The following is an 18,395-nucleotide window of genomic DNA, read 5'->3' on the forward strand; positions in this document are numbered from 1 at the left end:
AGGGACGTTTTGTCTGTTTTCCAGAGGCCTATGGTACCCAGTCATCATCTGAAGTTTCCTCACTGTTGAATTACACAAAAAGGATTAGAAATAAACCCAACATAACAGATTATCTTGCACAGAAAATAGCACATATTATTGCATTTTTTCCTCTGACACATTTGGTCTGAACTTTGTCCTGCTTTCTACATACACAACTGTACATACATAAAGTTATATGCTCAAGTACGTTGTACAGGGTTTCTTCTAGAGGTTTACCAATACTCCCATGTCACATTTCGATAAATAGCACAATACTGAACTCACAATACAATATTACTGCGATACTCCAAGGCATATTGTAAAAGGATGACAAAAAATATACCGAAATGCTAAATTTGGTATTACATTGGGGGTGGATATGAATAGGCTTGGACTTGGTGCTGATAACCAAACGCACAGGACAATGGTGACACCAGAATAAAAACTATTCTGGTGATAATAGCCGAAAAGACTGAATTATTTTAGACAAATATGCTTACACTCTCACCCACTCACTGACTAGATATATTTAAAATATTGTTGGTCACTTTTTAGTGGCAACATAAGACATTTGTCATTATCAGGTCCCACAAATATTCCCCCATTGCATTACTATACATTATATTCAACATTTTATAGTAATTGAATGTAGTACTGACACTAAAACACTGTGAAATTTAACTTTTTCCTCACACTGTCATTTTTATTTTGGGTGAAATATACACAATACAGATTTTCACTATCCACGATACATTGTTACAACTTATATCACTAGCTTCTAACTCAGCACTTGAATAAAAAAGGAATTTTGCGGTACTTGAATGTACTAATAAGCCGTAATAGTGTAGAAACACAAAACTACAAAACAAAGCAACAAAAACTTACTAAATGTAGACACTTACCGATCTAAAACAGGATCAAGACCTTCCAAAAACATATCCTTTTCTTCAAAGTCGACGCTGGATACAGCACTCTCTCATCTGAATATTCCACATTTTCTTCATCACTGCTTCGCAAAAGTTCTTCCAATGCAGCAGCAGGAGAAAATAACTTCTGTCCTCGACGTGGATCCATTGCAGGCGAATGCTAACAGAACGAGCGCTAGTGAGCAAGTGTAGCAAGGGAACCTCTGTGCGTCACGAGGGGCGTGCGTGAGTAATTTTCCAGGATGCAAATGGTTACGCAAACAAAAATACAATGTGATACTCGCGAGATTTATGCTAATCAACACATCGGCGTATTCGTCATTGCATAGACTACATGTTAGATGACAACACAAGACTTTCCCATTGCTGTTTTTTTTTTATTTTTTACCAAACACATTTGCATGTGGATAATCATGCGTCACCAAAAGTGACTGTCATCTTTCAATCTTTTCTAAAATTGCGTGGCTAGTTTTCATCAGATATCTTCTGGGCGGTTCTCATTCAGTTCCAGACACTCTACTAAATACATTGATACGTTATATTTCATTGAATAATGCGCTTCATGCGTACAGTTCATCAAATAAACAGGACAGCGTCCTCGTGATTAGTAAACTTCAGGAAGTAAACAACAGAAGTTTTATAGCTTTTTTTACCAGTTTGCTTGTTTTTGGACAAATATTTACTATGGACATCGTACACTGGACTCTTCCCATGGAAAAAAGGTTGAAGTCACCATTATTCTGCCAAACATTACATTTCCAAAGCACAAAAAGGTAAGGGACCCCCCCTCTCTTTGTTGTCATATCACATTGTTTAGATTCATACAGAATGACAAAAAAACGTTGCAAAGTTATCTTGATTGTATAATGCTTATACAGAGACAAATCTGCAGTCTCTTATCTTTCAAACAATGCACTGGTTGACCTTATTACTTGACAAAATTATATTGTAAACTAGCGATCAATGTAAACACTATCAAACGCGGGCCGTCGGCGATCTCTGAATGCAAAGGGGTTAAAGGTTACAGTAACATCAGTACAACATGCAAGAATGAGAAGACTATTACAAGAAAGTTAAGGTTATACTTCCACACAGTAAAGAATCATGTAATTGCACCTTTTTTAATAGTTTTCTATTGGCAGTGAGCATTTTACGCTCTTTATGTGCCCCAGGCACCTTGCGTTTTAAAGGGTTGATGAATTGAGAAATCAGCTTTCCCTTTGATATAAAAAAGTTAATTGTGATATAAGAAAATCCTGTATGTTTCAGAGCTGAAAACTTCCTTGTTAGTCAAAGAAAAGCTTTTATTGACATCAGGCCCAGAAAACGATCAATCTCAGAATATGTCGACCCTTGAAGTCATCATATGCTGAAACGCCGCCTCAAGCCCGCCCACTGACACGTGGAGCTAAACTGATCGCTCTACCGAGCAATAAACATGCCGGTTCCAGCTCACGTGCGTAAGACATTGTGGGTTTTTCACTTCCTTTCACCGCAGAATTGTTTGTAACAGTTAAACAAGATACAGGTCGAGACTGGATTTGCAGACATATTGATATGTATATTGAATGCTGTGCCTTCTAAATTGGATCCGACAGGAATGAAGCAATACACTTATGTGAGTAAAACAGGTTTTTTATATGTGACAGTAATGCATTGTTACAGATCGTATTGATTATGTGTACTTGTCTAACTGAACATACCTTAGCACGCTGTCACAGACTGGAGGATCCTTTATTTGTGGTGTTGTTGATTCATTGCGATTCGGGATCAGACTCGGACATGTATGGGCCAGTGACGGGGTACCAAAACGTATCACTGGCCTGCAGACGGGCTATCTTAAATAGTGAAATAACATTCCTTTCTTGTTGAGCGCTGTTCCCTTTCTAGACTAGATATTTGAAGCGCGCGCACGTGTGTGTGTGTGTGTGTGTGTGTATGTGTATGATTTGCGGTTATATTTCTTTAGAGAGCCTCAAAACCAGGGTACAAAATAGCCTATTTCTTATTTATTATGATGTTTTTGAATGTAAAAACCATGCGAATGTCATAAGTTGACCTCAACCTCATGTCATTGCAAACCCATAAGACTTTTGTTCATCTTTAAAACATAAATTAATATATTTTTTATTAATATATTTTTTTTTACAATTTCTGTGCCTTCATTGACAGTCCAGGTCCAACCAAGAATATGGTAAACAGAAACTCAAATGTGCCTGCATGATGAGCAAGAACCAATGAGGTTTGTTCTGCTGTGTCATGTGAGCATATTTGAGCTTCTGTTTACCATATTTAAATCACTCTATGTTCATCATATAAAGCAACATGCCTCTTCAGAAGACTAAGATTAAACTAGTGTTAGTTTCGTTCATGAAATCTATGACAATATTTTTTTGCTGACAACCTCTTTTTCATGACTAAGACGAGACGACACCAACATCATTAAACGACAACTGTGACTATATCATCATGAAATATCACTGACGAAAAAATATGAGACTAAAATGTAGTTACAAAATAAAAACTGTTTTTGTTGAATAAATAGAGGAGACAAATATTACAGTGTTTTTAAGAAGCTTCTACGAGATTTCATGCTTGCGGTTGCCATATGTCAAGATTGTAAATCCCCCAACCAGAGCTTTTCTCTGAAGAGGACACATTTTCTGACCAGTGTTTTACTTCATATTTGCAATCTGACGACCATGTGCATGTGCTCTCTCTACACTGGGGATGATCTGAAAACACCAAAAAAACAAGTATGCTGGAGTTCAGCGATCTCCATTTGAGATATTCTGCCGCTTGTGCAACTGAATCTGCAACCTAAACAAGTTGTGTCGCTGTCAATGGAGGGACAGAGAGCTCTCAGATTTTATCAAGAAGATCTTCATTTGTGTTCTGAAGATGAACAAAGGTCTTACGGGTTTGAAACGACATGAGGGCGAGTGAATGATGACAGAGCTGTAATGTGTGTGTGAACTCACCCTTTAAGTGCTTGTGAGAGAGATGTGTGTTCAGCTGATGGTCTCAGCTCATTCCCTCAGAGAGCAGCAGAGAGGGCGAATGCTCCACCTGTAAAGTGAACACACTGCCTCAAGTTATTACTTCACTGTTATTAGAAGATGAGCATGAGATAAATTTAGTTTGGCTACTTCAGACTGAACTCGACTCATATAAGCCACAAGAAAATATCACAATTATTCTGAATAAACCAAGGCTCAATGGAGTATTCAAACCTCTTCTTGGAGTAAAGGCTCACACAGAATATTTCCTTTAACTGGTGATGGTGATTTATGAATATGTCCCACATCAGACCGTGGTGTATAAACATCACTTGCCTCTCAGGGAAGGTTCATGAACTCCTGTGAGTTCTTATGTGTGGATCATGAAGAGAGCATCTTCTCTTTTGAAGAAGTCATTAGGATTCATTCATTAATATAAAGTTCTGACAGAGCTACTAGTGATGGGCAGTTTTATTTTCACTGCTAGTTATCAATAATGCATCATCAATCTACATCTAAGAGGAATGAGATTGTTTCTAATAACCCAATCATAATGTGTGGCATTGCGTTTGAGCTGAAGCTGAAGAATGAACACTGGGAAACTGAGTAAACCCATCCGAACACATCAAATATGAGATTAATCAACATATTGCAATGTAGGGGTGACTCCGAATAGTCGAAGATTCGATGTTTTGATAGGAAGAGCCTGATTCCACTACCAATCTCACAGTTGAATCTTCACAAAGGTGTTATGAAACGAGGATCATTCCATTTTGGCTGTATGGGGTGCTCAATAACAGTGTTAATTTTGACAGCAAATTTTTATTTAGTTTTAGTCATATTTTAGTCACCTGAATTGTTTTTAGTTTTAGTCTAGTTTTAGTCGACTAAATATCATAAGATTTTAGTCGACTAAATCTACTATAGATTTAGTCGAGTTTAGTTACATTTTAATAAATTAAGCATTTAAGCCTTAAATAACCGACTTTCACTTGAACTGACATTTTGAAATCTTTTTGTTTTTGAAAATAAAAATACACGAGTTCAAATCACTTTTTTGTTTGTTTTTTAAAAACATCTATATAGTTTTTATAACTTTGTATTTCTGTTTTAGTTAGTAGGCCATATCAGGTTAACCCTCTCGAGTCGGCCGTCGCGCCGGCGTGATTGGTTTGCTTTTTTTCTTATCATTGCCAAAGAGACTCAAATAAGTGGGATATGTCAGTCAACTCATTACTGCCTCATTACCCGCTAATGCGGCCACGACCACGGACCGCGAGCTCATTCAGATTCAAATACAGGCGATCCATGCGTCGACGCCCACACACACATCAGCTCATGCAAACACAACTAGTGAAGCTATGGTTCAGATACATCGCTTTGAGTAATAATCCTGGAATAATTCTCCTCACGGAAAGCTGATTCAGAGCTGATTGTAAGGTAGGCTAAGTTTAAAAGGCTCAGTTAGCATCTGTGAATATTAAATGCAAAAAGACTGTTTAAATATGAATCCTGATGCAACATGACGCAAGACTGTTTAGACAAGATTTATTTGGCCTGTTTTCGTTTTGTATAAATTGTATCTTAATTTTAATCAATGTTTTTAATATAGTTGCTTCTTATTTGATAAGAAGTCAATATAACAGACAATAGCCTTAGCGCTGCATTGCACGCGTCTCATAAATTAACTTAAGATGGAAATGATATTTGAGTATTAATTGCCTTTTTTACTGTGAGTTTAATTTTGTATTAATTGTATCTTAATTTTAATCAATGTTTTTATAACGAATTTTGCTTCATATTGATGTTTAAATATTATACCCTATGTTGTTGTTTTTTTGTTTGTTTTTTAGAAAGTGAATTGCTCTCTTTAAACTGAATTTCGTTTTGTATAAATTGTATCTTAATTGTAATCAATGTTTTTAATATATTTGATATAATATAACAGACTGGTATAATACATATATTAGTATATTTGATACCAATATAGCAGACAATAGCCTTAGCGCTGGCTTATACATTTCACGTGTTTCTTAAGCTTGACTGAAGCTTGAAATTATATTTGAATATTTTGTGTATTTGATCGTTTACAAATGATTCAGAAAATATTTGTTATTGAAATGACTGGGAAAAAGTGTCCCAATCAACCTAAAGTCACCAGATACTATTTGAAATCATAATTGCATTGCATAATCCCAAATATTTTACTTATAACATTCATCATTACCAATTGTCACAATATTACTGTTTTTTTTAGCTCTTCTTTCAAAAAAATTTCTGATTGAAATCTTGTTTCTTTTTTGGCAGATAATTTAGCTTGCTTTAAGTAAAAACTTTAAGTAAAAAACATTTAGATTTTCCCTTTTTTTTTTACTGTTACTGTACTTATCTAGTAAACCTAAAATCTAGTAGGCCTACCTAAAGCTCATTTATTGTGCAGCTCAATATTATGCAGGTCTTTGTTTCTCAGGAGTGATCACATTATTATTCATGGTTCGTTCACGCCTACTCGCATAAGGCCTGAGGAAAGAAAAAGTGTTTTACACAATGTAAATGAATATATTGTTTTATGTGAATGATTAGGCTCAATAATTCTCACATCAGTGTAAAGCAAAAACTCTAAACCAAAAACAACCAATAATCAAAGGGCTTGTGAACACATATCTATTGTGTGTTTTGAAACCTTAATTTAAAAAAAATTTGTATAGTTTTTTTCAAAATCCGTGCATAAACAATATTCTCTCAAAAATACAAGCATGTACATACATGTTGCTCACATATTATGGTAGCCCAGTTTGTGCTGAATACAGTGTAATTACACTTTTGCCATTAATATGTTTATAAGCAACTGAAAAATACACAAATGTCAGAGCATGTCAAAACTTCTAAAGGGCCCCAAAACAGCTCAGACTCCTAGGGTTTAAGCCAAAGCTTCAAATAAATGTTTTTTTTTATTTTTTTTTATTTCAGTTGTAGCAATAATGCTCTGATTCAAACAGCCATCTGGCCGGATGGATTAAAGCTTGAACTCATCACAGCTCTCGTGACTTTCCTAATCAGATCATACATAAACAAAGGGCTTTGTGTGTTGATATGGCTATCTAAGATAATTAACAACCCAAGGAGCCACAATGTCTTCGCAAGAGAATGGAGCGTTGAATTTTGTAGCCCCCAGACATTCACGTGACTTCACGTCCACACACACACCCTTTGTTCGAATGGACACACACACACATAGCGGAGCACACTGAACTGTCCAACACACACCCATTCAGCGTTATTTGAACCATGTGGACCAAAGCGGCCTCAATAACTTTTAAATATATATATTTGATTGATTTAATGTCTTTATACGATGTATTAGAATAACTAGGATGTTTACTGTATGTAAATCAAACTCTGTACGCCAGTAACTGTGGAAATCCTGTAACTCTGTATCCTCAAATCGCAGAATGACAGTGTGTGGTATCTCTGTTATCGCAGAGACCCGACTGTACCGAATCTCGTTAACAAATTACAAGATGCATTATTACAGAAGTACCAACTTTCTAAGAATAGAGGCTTAAAATGATGACCCAATTGATTAACCAAGAGGAGGGGTATCCAAAAACAATGGAACACTCGCGCCTTCTGTCTCCCCGGACGTGATTGGATCCCTCCAACTCTCTGGGCGTCGGCCATCCCATTTATAAGAACGGAACCGACCGTTAACTCTTTGCATTCTGCCACTGAGAGAAGGACCCCTTTGGCATCCCTGCCACGGAGAGAGAAACCGGCAGACTTCTTGAGCGACTTTCCTAAACTTCAAAGAAATTCTCCTGGGACCCGCAAATCCTTAGCGAACTTCCCCGACGATTCGAACTCAGACACTTACACGAAAAGCCATAGTAATGCAAGTATTCTATTTCACAATCAAACTGCTTGTAAAAGGTTGTCTGAATTATTCCTGATTCACGGGACTGTGAATTTCTTGAGGGCTCTGGTGAAATTGCTGTGAAGCTGCCTCTCTCTCTCTGTCTTTCTCTCTCTCTCTCTCTCTCTCTCCCTCGTTAATTCTCTCTTTCCATCATTCTTTTTCCTTTTATATTATTCGATAAGTTTGATTTTTCCTTGTTTGTACCATATCGTTTGTTTTCTCCTACATATATATGCATATTTACCCCGTGTGACTCGTAGCTTTGTATTCTGTAGTTGTTTTATTAAAACCCAATAATTGCATTGAATTGAATCCGTATTGTTTTGCTCACAAATATCGAAGTCAATGAGACGTAAGATTTTAGCTACCCATTTCAGCTTGATTTTCTTGTATTACTACTTCAGTAATACAAATTGTACAAACATAAGAGATATTATTTGTCCTGATCAAGCAGATTAATGTTTCTTAAGGTTTGTAAGATTGATAATTGATGTCTTTCTGCGGTTGAAACACTGATGGATGATCACATGACACAGGATTGATGTCAGTCAGTTGTTCTGTATCTTCTGATGTTCATTCATGTTTATTTGCTGCTGTAACTCGTAGTGAAGAGGAAGAGATGCCGCTTGAACTGAGGCGCTACAGCGATCTGTCACGCCACATTAAACAGAGGAAAACACATTTATTGAGTGAATTTCAGAATAAAACGTCTCGGTTACGTATGTAACCCTCGTTCCCTGAGGAGGGAACGGAGACGTACGTTAGTGACTAACGAATGGGGGTTTCGCTTAGAAGCCAATCATCTTCTAGTATTCAACAGCGCCCAATGGCAGTGCCAATGCCATGGGCATGCGGAATTTGCATGCGTAACTCCGCCCCACCTCGTGGGTATATAAGGAAGTACGCTGGCAACATCGCATTATGTTACTGCTGCAGGAGCCAAGACTGAACTCCGCGTTCCAGGCAGCACAGCTGACGTCTCCGTTCCCTCCTCAGGGAACGAGGGTTACATACGTAACCGAGACGTTCCCTTTCGTTCAGTCACTACGACGTACGTTAGTGACTAACGAATGGGGGTTCCAATACAGCAACGCCACTCAACTGTCATCCAGTGCCCTGCATAAGTGTGAGTACCCTGTCGTAAGACTAGTACGGACGAAGGACTCCCACTTATCACAGGAATACCAAGGTACACTGGGAAGCATATCCCAGTGAGGGAATGCCAAGATGCCTACCGTAGGGAGGGCTTAAGAGTACACATATGACCCGCTGAGGGTTGCATATGGAAGAACTCTAGGGTACCAGCCGAAGGTGGATTTTTAACCCTAGGGGTGGCAGGGACTTGCCAAGGGAAAGACACCTGCTCGCTGAGGAGGCTTACGGTGGGAATACTCGTGTGGGGGTCGCCGGAGGGGAACCATGCACACGGAGCACCTGGCCGGACATGAGGGTCTGGGCTCGAAAGGGCAGACTGAACTGATGTCGGCGTAAGCAGTGCTGGAGGAGCTCAGGGCTCTCGGGGAACTCACCTGAGGAAAATAATCGCACGTATCCAGTCCGTGGAGTGGAATGGCGAGCAAGCGAAGACACCTGAGCCTGGCCCATTACTGGCCACCCGTAGGGGCGAGTACAAAGTCGGACACTGGCTCCACTCGGAGATTGTAGAATCTGGCGAATGTGTTGGGTGTCGCCCAGCCTGCAGCTCTGCAGATGTCTGTTAGCGAGGCGCCATGCGCTAGAGCCCAAGAGGAGGCCACACTCCGGGTGGAGTGTGCCCTCACACCAAGGGGACATGGTCTACCCTGCTGCTGGTAAGCCAAAACAATGGTGTCCACTATCCAGTGAGACAACCTCTGCTTTGAGAGAGCACTTCCCTTCCGCTCTCCACCATAACAGACAAAGAGCTGGTCTGAGGTCCTGAAACACTGCGTCATGTCTACGTAAGCGCGGAGAGCGCGTACTGGACAGAGCAATGCCAAGGCTGGGTCTGCCTCCTCCAAAGGCAGCGCTTGCAGGTTCACCACCTGATCTCGGAACGGAGTGGTGGGAACCTTGGGCACATATCCGGGCCGGGGTCTCAGGATCACGTGAGAGTTAGCCGGCCCGAATTCCAGGCACGCTTCGTCAACCGAAAATGCTTGCAGGTCCCCGACCCTCTTGAGCGAGGCCAATGCGGTCAGCAGAGCCGTCTTCATAGACAAGAACTTAATCTCAGCCGACCGCAAAGGCTCAAAGGGAGGCCTTTGCAGAGCACTTAAGACTACTGAGAGGTCCCAAGAGGGAACGAGAGGAGAGCGAGGAGGATTCAGTCTCCTCGCTCCCCTCAGGAACCTGATGATCAGGTCGTGCTGACTTACCTTTTTGTCTCCCAGGAGATCGTGGTAGGCAGACATTGCGGCCACGTACACTTTAAGGGTGGAAGGAGACAGCCTTCTCTCCACCCCCTCCTGAAGAAACGATAGCACGGACCTGATCGGGCATTTCCAGGGGTCTTCTTGGCGGGAAGAACACCATGTGACGAAGAGGTTACACTTCAACGCATAGAGACGTCGTGTAGACTCAGCTCTAGCGGAAGTGATGGTAGTGACCACCGCAGGTGGAAGGCTACTCAAACCTGCCGCGTCCCGTCCAGAAGCCACACGTGGAGCTTCCAGAGCGCTGGACGCGGGTGCCAGAGGGTGCCCTGTCTCTGAGTGAGGAGGTCCGGTCTCAGAGGAATAGGCCAGGGAGGGGCTGTCGCATGGAGTAGCAGTTCTGAGAACCAGGTCTGGCCGTGCCAATACGGGGCGACTAAAATGACCTGCTCCTTGTCCTCCCTGATCTTGCACAGTACCCGTGCAAGAAGGCTCACTGGGGGAAACGCATACTTGCGTAGCCCTGACGGCCAGCTGTGCGCCAGTGCATCCGTGCCAAGGGTGCCCTTGGTCAGGGAATAATACAGGGAGAAATGGGAAGAGTCTTGGGAGGCAAACAGATCTACCTGTGCGTCGCCGAACCGTTCCCATATCAGCTGGACCGTCTGAAGGTGGAGTCTCTACTCTCCGGGGAGAGGCTGAATCCGTGAGAGCTCGTCGGCTGCACGGTTCAGGTCTCCCGGGATGTGGACAGCACGAAGGGACCTCAGGCGCTTCTGACTCCACAAAACGAGATGGCGGGCGAGTTGAGACATACGGTGGGAGCGTAGACCGCCCTGGTGGTTGATGTACGCTACTACGGCCGTGTTGTCTGACCTGACTAGTACATGTTGACCCCTCAGCAACGCTCGGAAGCGGTGCAGGGCGAACCGTACTTCCAGTAACTCGAGGCAATTGACATGCAGGCGGCGCTGGGGTCCTGTCCAGGAGCCCGCGGCTGCTTGTCCATTGCACATGGCACCCCAGCCCGTGGATGATGCATCTGTTGTCACAACAACATGCCTGGAAACTCGTTCTAAGGACACTCCGGTCCGTAGAAAACTGAGGTTCGACCACGGGGTGAGTGTCTGTAAGCAGGCCCGAGTCACTTGTACCCGGAGCGTGCCAGACCGCCATGCCCATCTCGGGACTCGATCGCGTAGCCAGTGCTGAAGCGGTCTCATATGAAGCAATCCGAGCGGCGTTACCGCGGCTGCAGATGCCATATGCCCCAGGAGCCTCTGAAAATGTTTCAGTGGAACCGCACTCTTGCCCTCGATTTGACGAAGGGAAGTCAAAAGAGACTGCGCGCGCTCGCTCGAAAGCTGCGCGCACATGGCGACCGAGTCGATATCCATACCGAGAAAAGAGATCCTCTGCGCGGTGCAAAGTTTGCTCTTCTCCCAGTTGACCCGAAGGCCCAGACGGGCTAGGTGATGGAGCACCAAATCTCTGTGTCCGCAAACCTGCTCTCGAGAGTGACCCAGTATGAGCCAGTCGTCGAGGTAGTTCAGGATGCGAACCCCGTGCTGCCGAAGGGGCGCAAGGGCTGCCTCGGCAATCTTCGTAAAGACGCGAGGGGACAGAGATAGCCCGAATGGTAGAACTGCGTACTGATATGCCCGCCCCTCGAAAGCAAACCGTAGGAACGGTCTGTGTCGAGGAAGAATGGAGACATGGAAGTAGGCGTCCTTCAGGTCGATCGCTGCAAACCAATCGTCTGGACGAACGCATTCGAAAAGGCGTTTCGCTGTCAACATCTTGAACAGAAACCGGTGAAGGTAACGGTTCAAGACGCGCAGGTCCAAGATCGGTCGTAACCCACCGGTCTTTTTGGGTACAATGAAGTACGGGCTGTAAAACCCGTAATTCATCTTGGCTGGAGGGACAGGTTCGATCGCACCCTTCGCCAGTAGGGTGGCAATCTCCGCTCGCATGACGGGGGCGTTGGCCCCGATCATAGTGGAACGGACTCCCCGGAAGCAGGGAGGAACCTGCGCGAACTGAATCGCGTAGCCGCGCCTGATGGTCCGCTGGACCCAGCGGGACAGCCCTGGAAGCTGAAGCCAGACATCCAGAGACTGCACCAGCGGGGTCATACGGAGTACAGACGTACCCGGTGTGGGTGTGCAGCGATGCAGCGTCACCGGCCCGGACATGGGAGGCTGAGGGGCGTCCCGGTGCGGGGGCACGGTTGACTGCTGCGTCCTGACAGAGGAGACCAGGGAAGGACGCACGTTCCACTGGGGTCTGCTCTGCCAGGAGGCTGGCGACAGAGTGGGATGCGAGTGGCGGGACCCGTGGGTGGCGCGCACCGTCATCACCGGACTCTGTGGGCTCAGGGATGGGAGTGTTAATTCTTTCTTTGACCAACATAGGGTGCTGCTGACCCGGGGGCCAGCAGCTGAACAAAGGATTCTCCCCCGGCCCTCCACCGGGGGAAGGAGTGGTCTTGCTACCATCTCCTCGAAAGAATTTCCCATCCCTGAGCCGTCCGTCTCAGGAGCGCCGCTTGGCCTGGCGTTTAGCGGGGCGCGGGGCGGCCTGAGGGGACTTGGACGCCTTCCTACGGCTTCCTCCGTGACCCGGCCCGGGTGAAGGCTGCTGCTTGGACCGGGTGGGAGGGGCGGGAGCCTTAGCAGGGCGTCCTCGGCGTGGAGCAGACTGAGGCGACTGTGCCGGCGGCTGGGTGGAGGCAGCAGCTGGCCGCCGGGGCAGTACATGTTTTATTGCCTCAGTCTGCTTCTGGGCGATTGAGAACTGTTGGGCGAAGTCCTCAACCGCCCCGCCGAAGAGGCCGGCCTGGGATATGGGGGCATCGAGGAACCGGGTCCGCTCGGTGTCCCGCATATCAGCCAGGTTCAGCCATAAGTGACGCTCCTGGACCACATTTGTGGACATCACTTGACCCAGGGAGCGTGCGGTCACCTTCGTCGCCCGGAGAGCGAGGTCGGTGGCGGCACGCAGCTCATTTAAGAGCCCCGGATCAACTCCACCCTCGTGCATGTCCTTGAGGATCCTGGCCTGGTAGACCTGTAGGATCGCCATGGCATGCAGCGAAGCGGCAGCCTGCCCCGCGGCTCTGTGCGATTTCGACACCAAGGTAGATGTGAATCGACAGGCTTTGGAGGGGGGCTTAGGATCACCACGCCAGGTTGAAGCGCTCTGAGGACACAGTTGCATCGCAACAGAACGTTCAACTGGAGGGACCCCAGTGTACCCTTTAGCTGCCGCCCCATCGAGGACGGAGAAGGCGGAGGAAGTCACCGAACGGTCGCGGGAAGACAACGGGGACTTCCAGGACCGCGTGAGTTCCTCATGTAGCTCGGGAAAGAAAGGTATTGGGGGCGGGGACTGACGGGTGTCAGCGCGGGCCCCCAAAAACCAATCGTCGAGCCTTGAGCGTTCGGGACAGGGCGGAGGGTTCCACTCGATCCCTAAACTCGCGGCTGCCCGAGACAACATGGCTGTCAGCTCTGGATCTGACTCGGGCAATGCTCGGGCAGCCGATGAATCTCCAGAGGACTCGAGCCCACCTTGTGATGCGGTGATCGACATCGCATCCTCCTCCGGAGCGCCAAACGAGATGCGCGGGGGGGCCGGAGCCGGCCCCGCGATCTGCGTCTGAACACTCGCGGGTTGCAGTGTGCAAGACGGGGGTGTGGCCCGAGGCATGAGCGTCGGGGCTTTGTTCCACACCGTAACCGTCAAGTCACCCTGACCACCAGCCGAAGTACTGGGCCTCTGGGACTCAGTAGATCGGGGTGTGGTAGAGGGGACTCTCACTTCATTACAAAGGTCATGGTGTCTTGACCGCAACACTGCGATGGTCATGTTCCCGCAGTGAGAACATGATGCATCCACGAACGCTGTCTGGGCATGCTGAAAGCCCAAACATACCAGACAGTGTTCGTGCCCATCAGAGGAGGAAAGCAACCGACCACACCCAGAAGTACACGGACGAGACATCCTGAAAAGGACGCGTCACGTGTAAGCTCTTTTATGAGAGGAAAGCCTCGCAGAGAACGCCGAAGCGCCCAGGGACCACACACCAGCTGTCTAGCGGACCACTGCGCAGATCAGCAGGCAGGCAGTATGATGATCACTGGAACGCGCCGTAACACCAACGCCTCTGGAAAGCTGCTCGTCTCGAAAGCTGTCGAAGACTCAGATCAGGCTTGTAGGAGTGAAGAGATCCTCTTGGCTCCAAAGCAGAAACATAATGCGATGTTGCCAGCGTACTTCCTTATATACCCACGAGGTGGGGCGGAGTTACGCATGCAAATTCCGCATGCCCATGGCATTGGCACTGCCATTGGGCGCTGTTGAATACTAGAAGATGATTGGCTTCTAAGCGAAACCCCCATTCGTTAGTCACTAACGTACGTCGTAGTGACTGAACGAAAGGGAACTGACAGAATTTGAGGCTTTGTTTTGTCATATTGAGAGTGACCTGCTCTGAGTTGTCGGCGTGTGGTCAGTGTCCTCTTTGCTCTGTGATGTGTTTTTTCAGTCTTTGAACAACGTAAGGAAGTTCCACAACGTATTGGCTGCTGATGTAGGAGGTTTTGTTACAGCGCTTATCACATACAGATACATGCACAGTTCTCTCAGTGTATTGCAGAACAGAATGCAATAATACAACATAGTAAGGCAAGTGTGTGAAGCTTCAGTCCACTTGGGCCCTGCACCTGTCTCACACTCACTCACACACAGACTCACACACACACACAGTTACTCTCACACACACACACACACACACACACACACACACACACACACACACACACACACACACACACACACTCACACTCACACTCACACAGACACACACACACACACACACACACACACACACACACACACACACACACACTCGTCTAGTGACTGTTGTTCTAGGTCAGTGGTTCTCAAATGGGGGTACGTGAGATTTTAATATAGCCTACATATATTTAAAAAGTAGCATCCATGCAAAAATCCTTTAAAAATAATTATTTAAGAAATAGTTCAGGAAAATATAAGTTCATAAAATGAATTTTATATTCAGTAGGCTATTCAATTTAATTCGCCTAAAAACCCAGAGTCTCCCCCATACCAGGATCGTTTTACCCGACCTGTCATATGCCACCTGGCATCACCTGTCAATCACTTGGATCAACGATAGGGTGACCAGACGTCCCCGTTTCCCGAGACAGTCCCCCCAATGTTCTGTCCCGACTGGAGTTTTCCCCGGAAATGTCCCCGTTTTACAGCTCGTTCCAAACAACCCGCAGATATATTGGAAAAAAAGTGTATGTCAATGCTGTGTCATTTCGTGTGAATGTAAATGGATTTATAAACATACTTAATTATGTTTTTTTGAAAATGTAAAAATGCAGAATGTTTCTTGTGATGGGTAGGTTTAGGGGAAGGGGCAGGGGCAGTGTGTGTGTGTGTGGGGGGGGGGGTAGGTTTAGGGGTAGGGGCAGTGTAGGGGGATAGAATGAAACGGCGTTGATAAACACGCAAAAAAGCGATTATGCGTCTTGATAGCACGCCAAAATGGCATAGCGAATTGGCGTGTCATACATACGCCATTTCATGAGATCAGTCTGGACAGAGCGCCATTATCGTCAAATATCAAAAGAAACCTCGTTAACGCTTTCGAGATAGTAACACACTAACTATTCGTTTTTAATTTAAAGTAATATTGTTTGTGCTTTATAACAGAGCCTCAACAGGTGCGGGATTGTTTTGTCCCCAAAAGTTCTGCAGTCACAACGCAGTGATTACCACACATCTGAACTATAACTTAAATATAAAAACCCAAACAATATCACTTGCAACCAATATCTGTGCAGAACACACGCACTTTCTGCTTAAAATAAGTCTAAAATGCTAAATAACAAGACCAATTAAGGATAGTAAGAATTAATTTCAAGCATAAACGTAACAAAACTTAAAAAAAAAAGTAATTTATATAGTATAAACTTAAATACAATTATAAAATGTTACAATATTTGTTGAATAGTTTTATTTATCGTATTAATGTGTTTTTGTTAAGTCATGTTACAATATTGTTTTGAACCTCTGATGGTTAGCTTGTTTTCATTGTTTGTTTGTATGTTTTTGTTTTAATTGTATTAAATCCAGACGAAAAATCCTAAAAATCTAACTAAATCATAATAATTATTAATTTTAATAATAATATAGGGACTCCACAACAACAACAAAAACATTAAAACATTTTTTGTCCCTGTTTTTTAATTAATATATAATAACAAATTAGATTTTAGTGATATATGGGTACATCACTAAAAAAAGCCTGAGAGTGACTGTTGTAGATGTTTCTCTCTTCTTGTGTTCAGACGCATGTGATCTCTCTCTCACACACACACACACACACGCACACACACACACACACACACACACACACACACACACACACACACACACACACACACACACACACACACACACACACACACACACACACACACTCACACACCCAGTTGTGTTTTCATGTTTTATGGGGACTTTCCATAGACGTAATGGTTTTTATACCGTACATACTGTATATGCTATCCCCCTACACTGCCCCTGACCCTAAACCTACCCATCACAGGAAACATTCTGCATTTTTACATTTTCAAAAAACATCACTTAGTCTGATTTATAAGATGTTTTCCTCATGGGGACCAAAAAGTTTCCCCACAAGGACGAGGATTTCGGATATTGCCATCTTTGTGGGGACATTTTGTCCCCATATCGTAGGGTTTACCAGGCCACACACCAGGGTCGTGCAGAGAGTTCTTCAGGGGCAGGGGCTCAAATGTAAAAAAGGGGCAATATGTGTATATATATATATATATATATATATATATATATATATATATATATATATATATATATATATATATATATATATATATATATATATATATATCCATATGCTCATCAAGCCTGCATTTATTTAATCAAAAATACAGAAAAAACAGTAGCCTAATATTGTGAAATATTACATTGTTCTTTTTAACTTTTTATTAATCAAAGAATGTTGAAAAGAGTATCACAGTTTCCATCGTTGACATTAAATCCTCATATTAGAATGATTTCTGAATGATCATGTGACACTGAAGAGTGGAGTAATGATGCTGAAAATCCAGCTGTGATCACAGGAATAAATTATATTTTAAATTATTTTAAAATAGAAAACCATTATTTTAATAATATTTCACAATATTGCTATTTTTTATCAAATAAATGCAGGCTTGATGAACATAAGAGACTTCTTTCATAATGCTGCATAATATCCAAAAAAGATAAAGTGCTTTCACGGAACCATTTCGCCACACTTCACATAATAGGCCTGTATAGGTGCCGGTGGCACTTGGGTTTTGTTAACTTTGATAGTTTCATGAAATAGTAAACGGTGTATCAATATAAATACAAGTGAATTTAACACTACTTACCATTAATGCGACTTTTGCTGCTGCTGCATGGTTTTGTGCAGATTTGCTTGTTGTCAGTTAAAATCCATTTTGTCAGTGATGCAATTTATAAAATGAGACAAACCGCAGGAAATCGTTCCACAAATGTTAGTTCGTCTGTCCATGTAATGCCGCGTTCCAGGCAACCTGTAACCCGTGTTTTTCCAACCTTCTACCTGTGAAAGTGCACTGGAACAACAGCCAAACCCGTGACGTCCCACCCGTGAACTCGTACAAGATCGATGTACTCCCAGTTAAGAGTTTTGACGTCACATAGCCTGCGAAGCAACAATGGCAGCCCCCTACAGATGCAGTGTTTATGAAACAAATATACAAATAACGTAAAATAAAAGGTATAACAGATTTTCTTGCCGTCTGCGCTTGTTTTCTCCTCCGTTTCCCTCAAATAAGCAAGGAGTAAGCACCTTTGGCGATATAAATGATTGTAAATGAGCATACACCCCGTACGGTCCGCCATGCTTTGTTTACATCAAACTACCACACAATTCCTTGCGCTCAGGCAGTTTGGCGTGACTTTGCCTGGAACACTACAAAGTCGTGAGTCGTGGTTTGAAGTTGTAATTTACGGGCTCAAAAACCTGCCTGGAACGCAGCATAATTTTCAACCGATTTATGAATAAGAACAGAAAATTACCGCTCCACTTCACATC

The 18,395-nt window shown here is 44.0% G+C and overlaps 1 protein-coding gene across 1 annotated transcript in view; it reads left to right on the forward strand.

Annotated features, from left to right (window-relative positions):
• Positions 1–1,049: 1,049 nt before the first annotated feature.
• LOC307134800 (stonustoxin subunit beta-like) overlaps positions 1,050–18,395 on the forward strand; it is a gene marked incomplete at both ends in the record, with an annotated part of 25,137 nt that continues 7,791 nt past the window's right edge. Inside the window, one exon of the mRNA XM_079830797.1 lies at positions 1,050–1,125. Coding sequence (XP_079686923.1) covers positions 1,050–1,125 — 76 coding nt within the window. The remainder of the gene's footprint in view (positions 1,126–18,395) is intronic.

This window comes from Gobio gobio (assembly GCF_949357685.1).
Source record: "Gobio gobio genome assembly, chromosome: 12".
Taxonomy (NCBI): Eukaryota; Metazoa; Chordata; class Actinopteri; order Cypriniformes; family Gobionidae; genus Gobio; species Gobio gobio.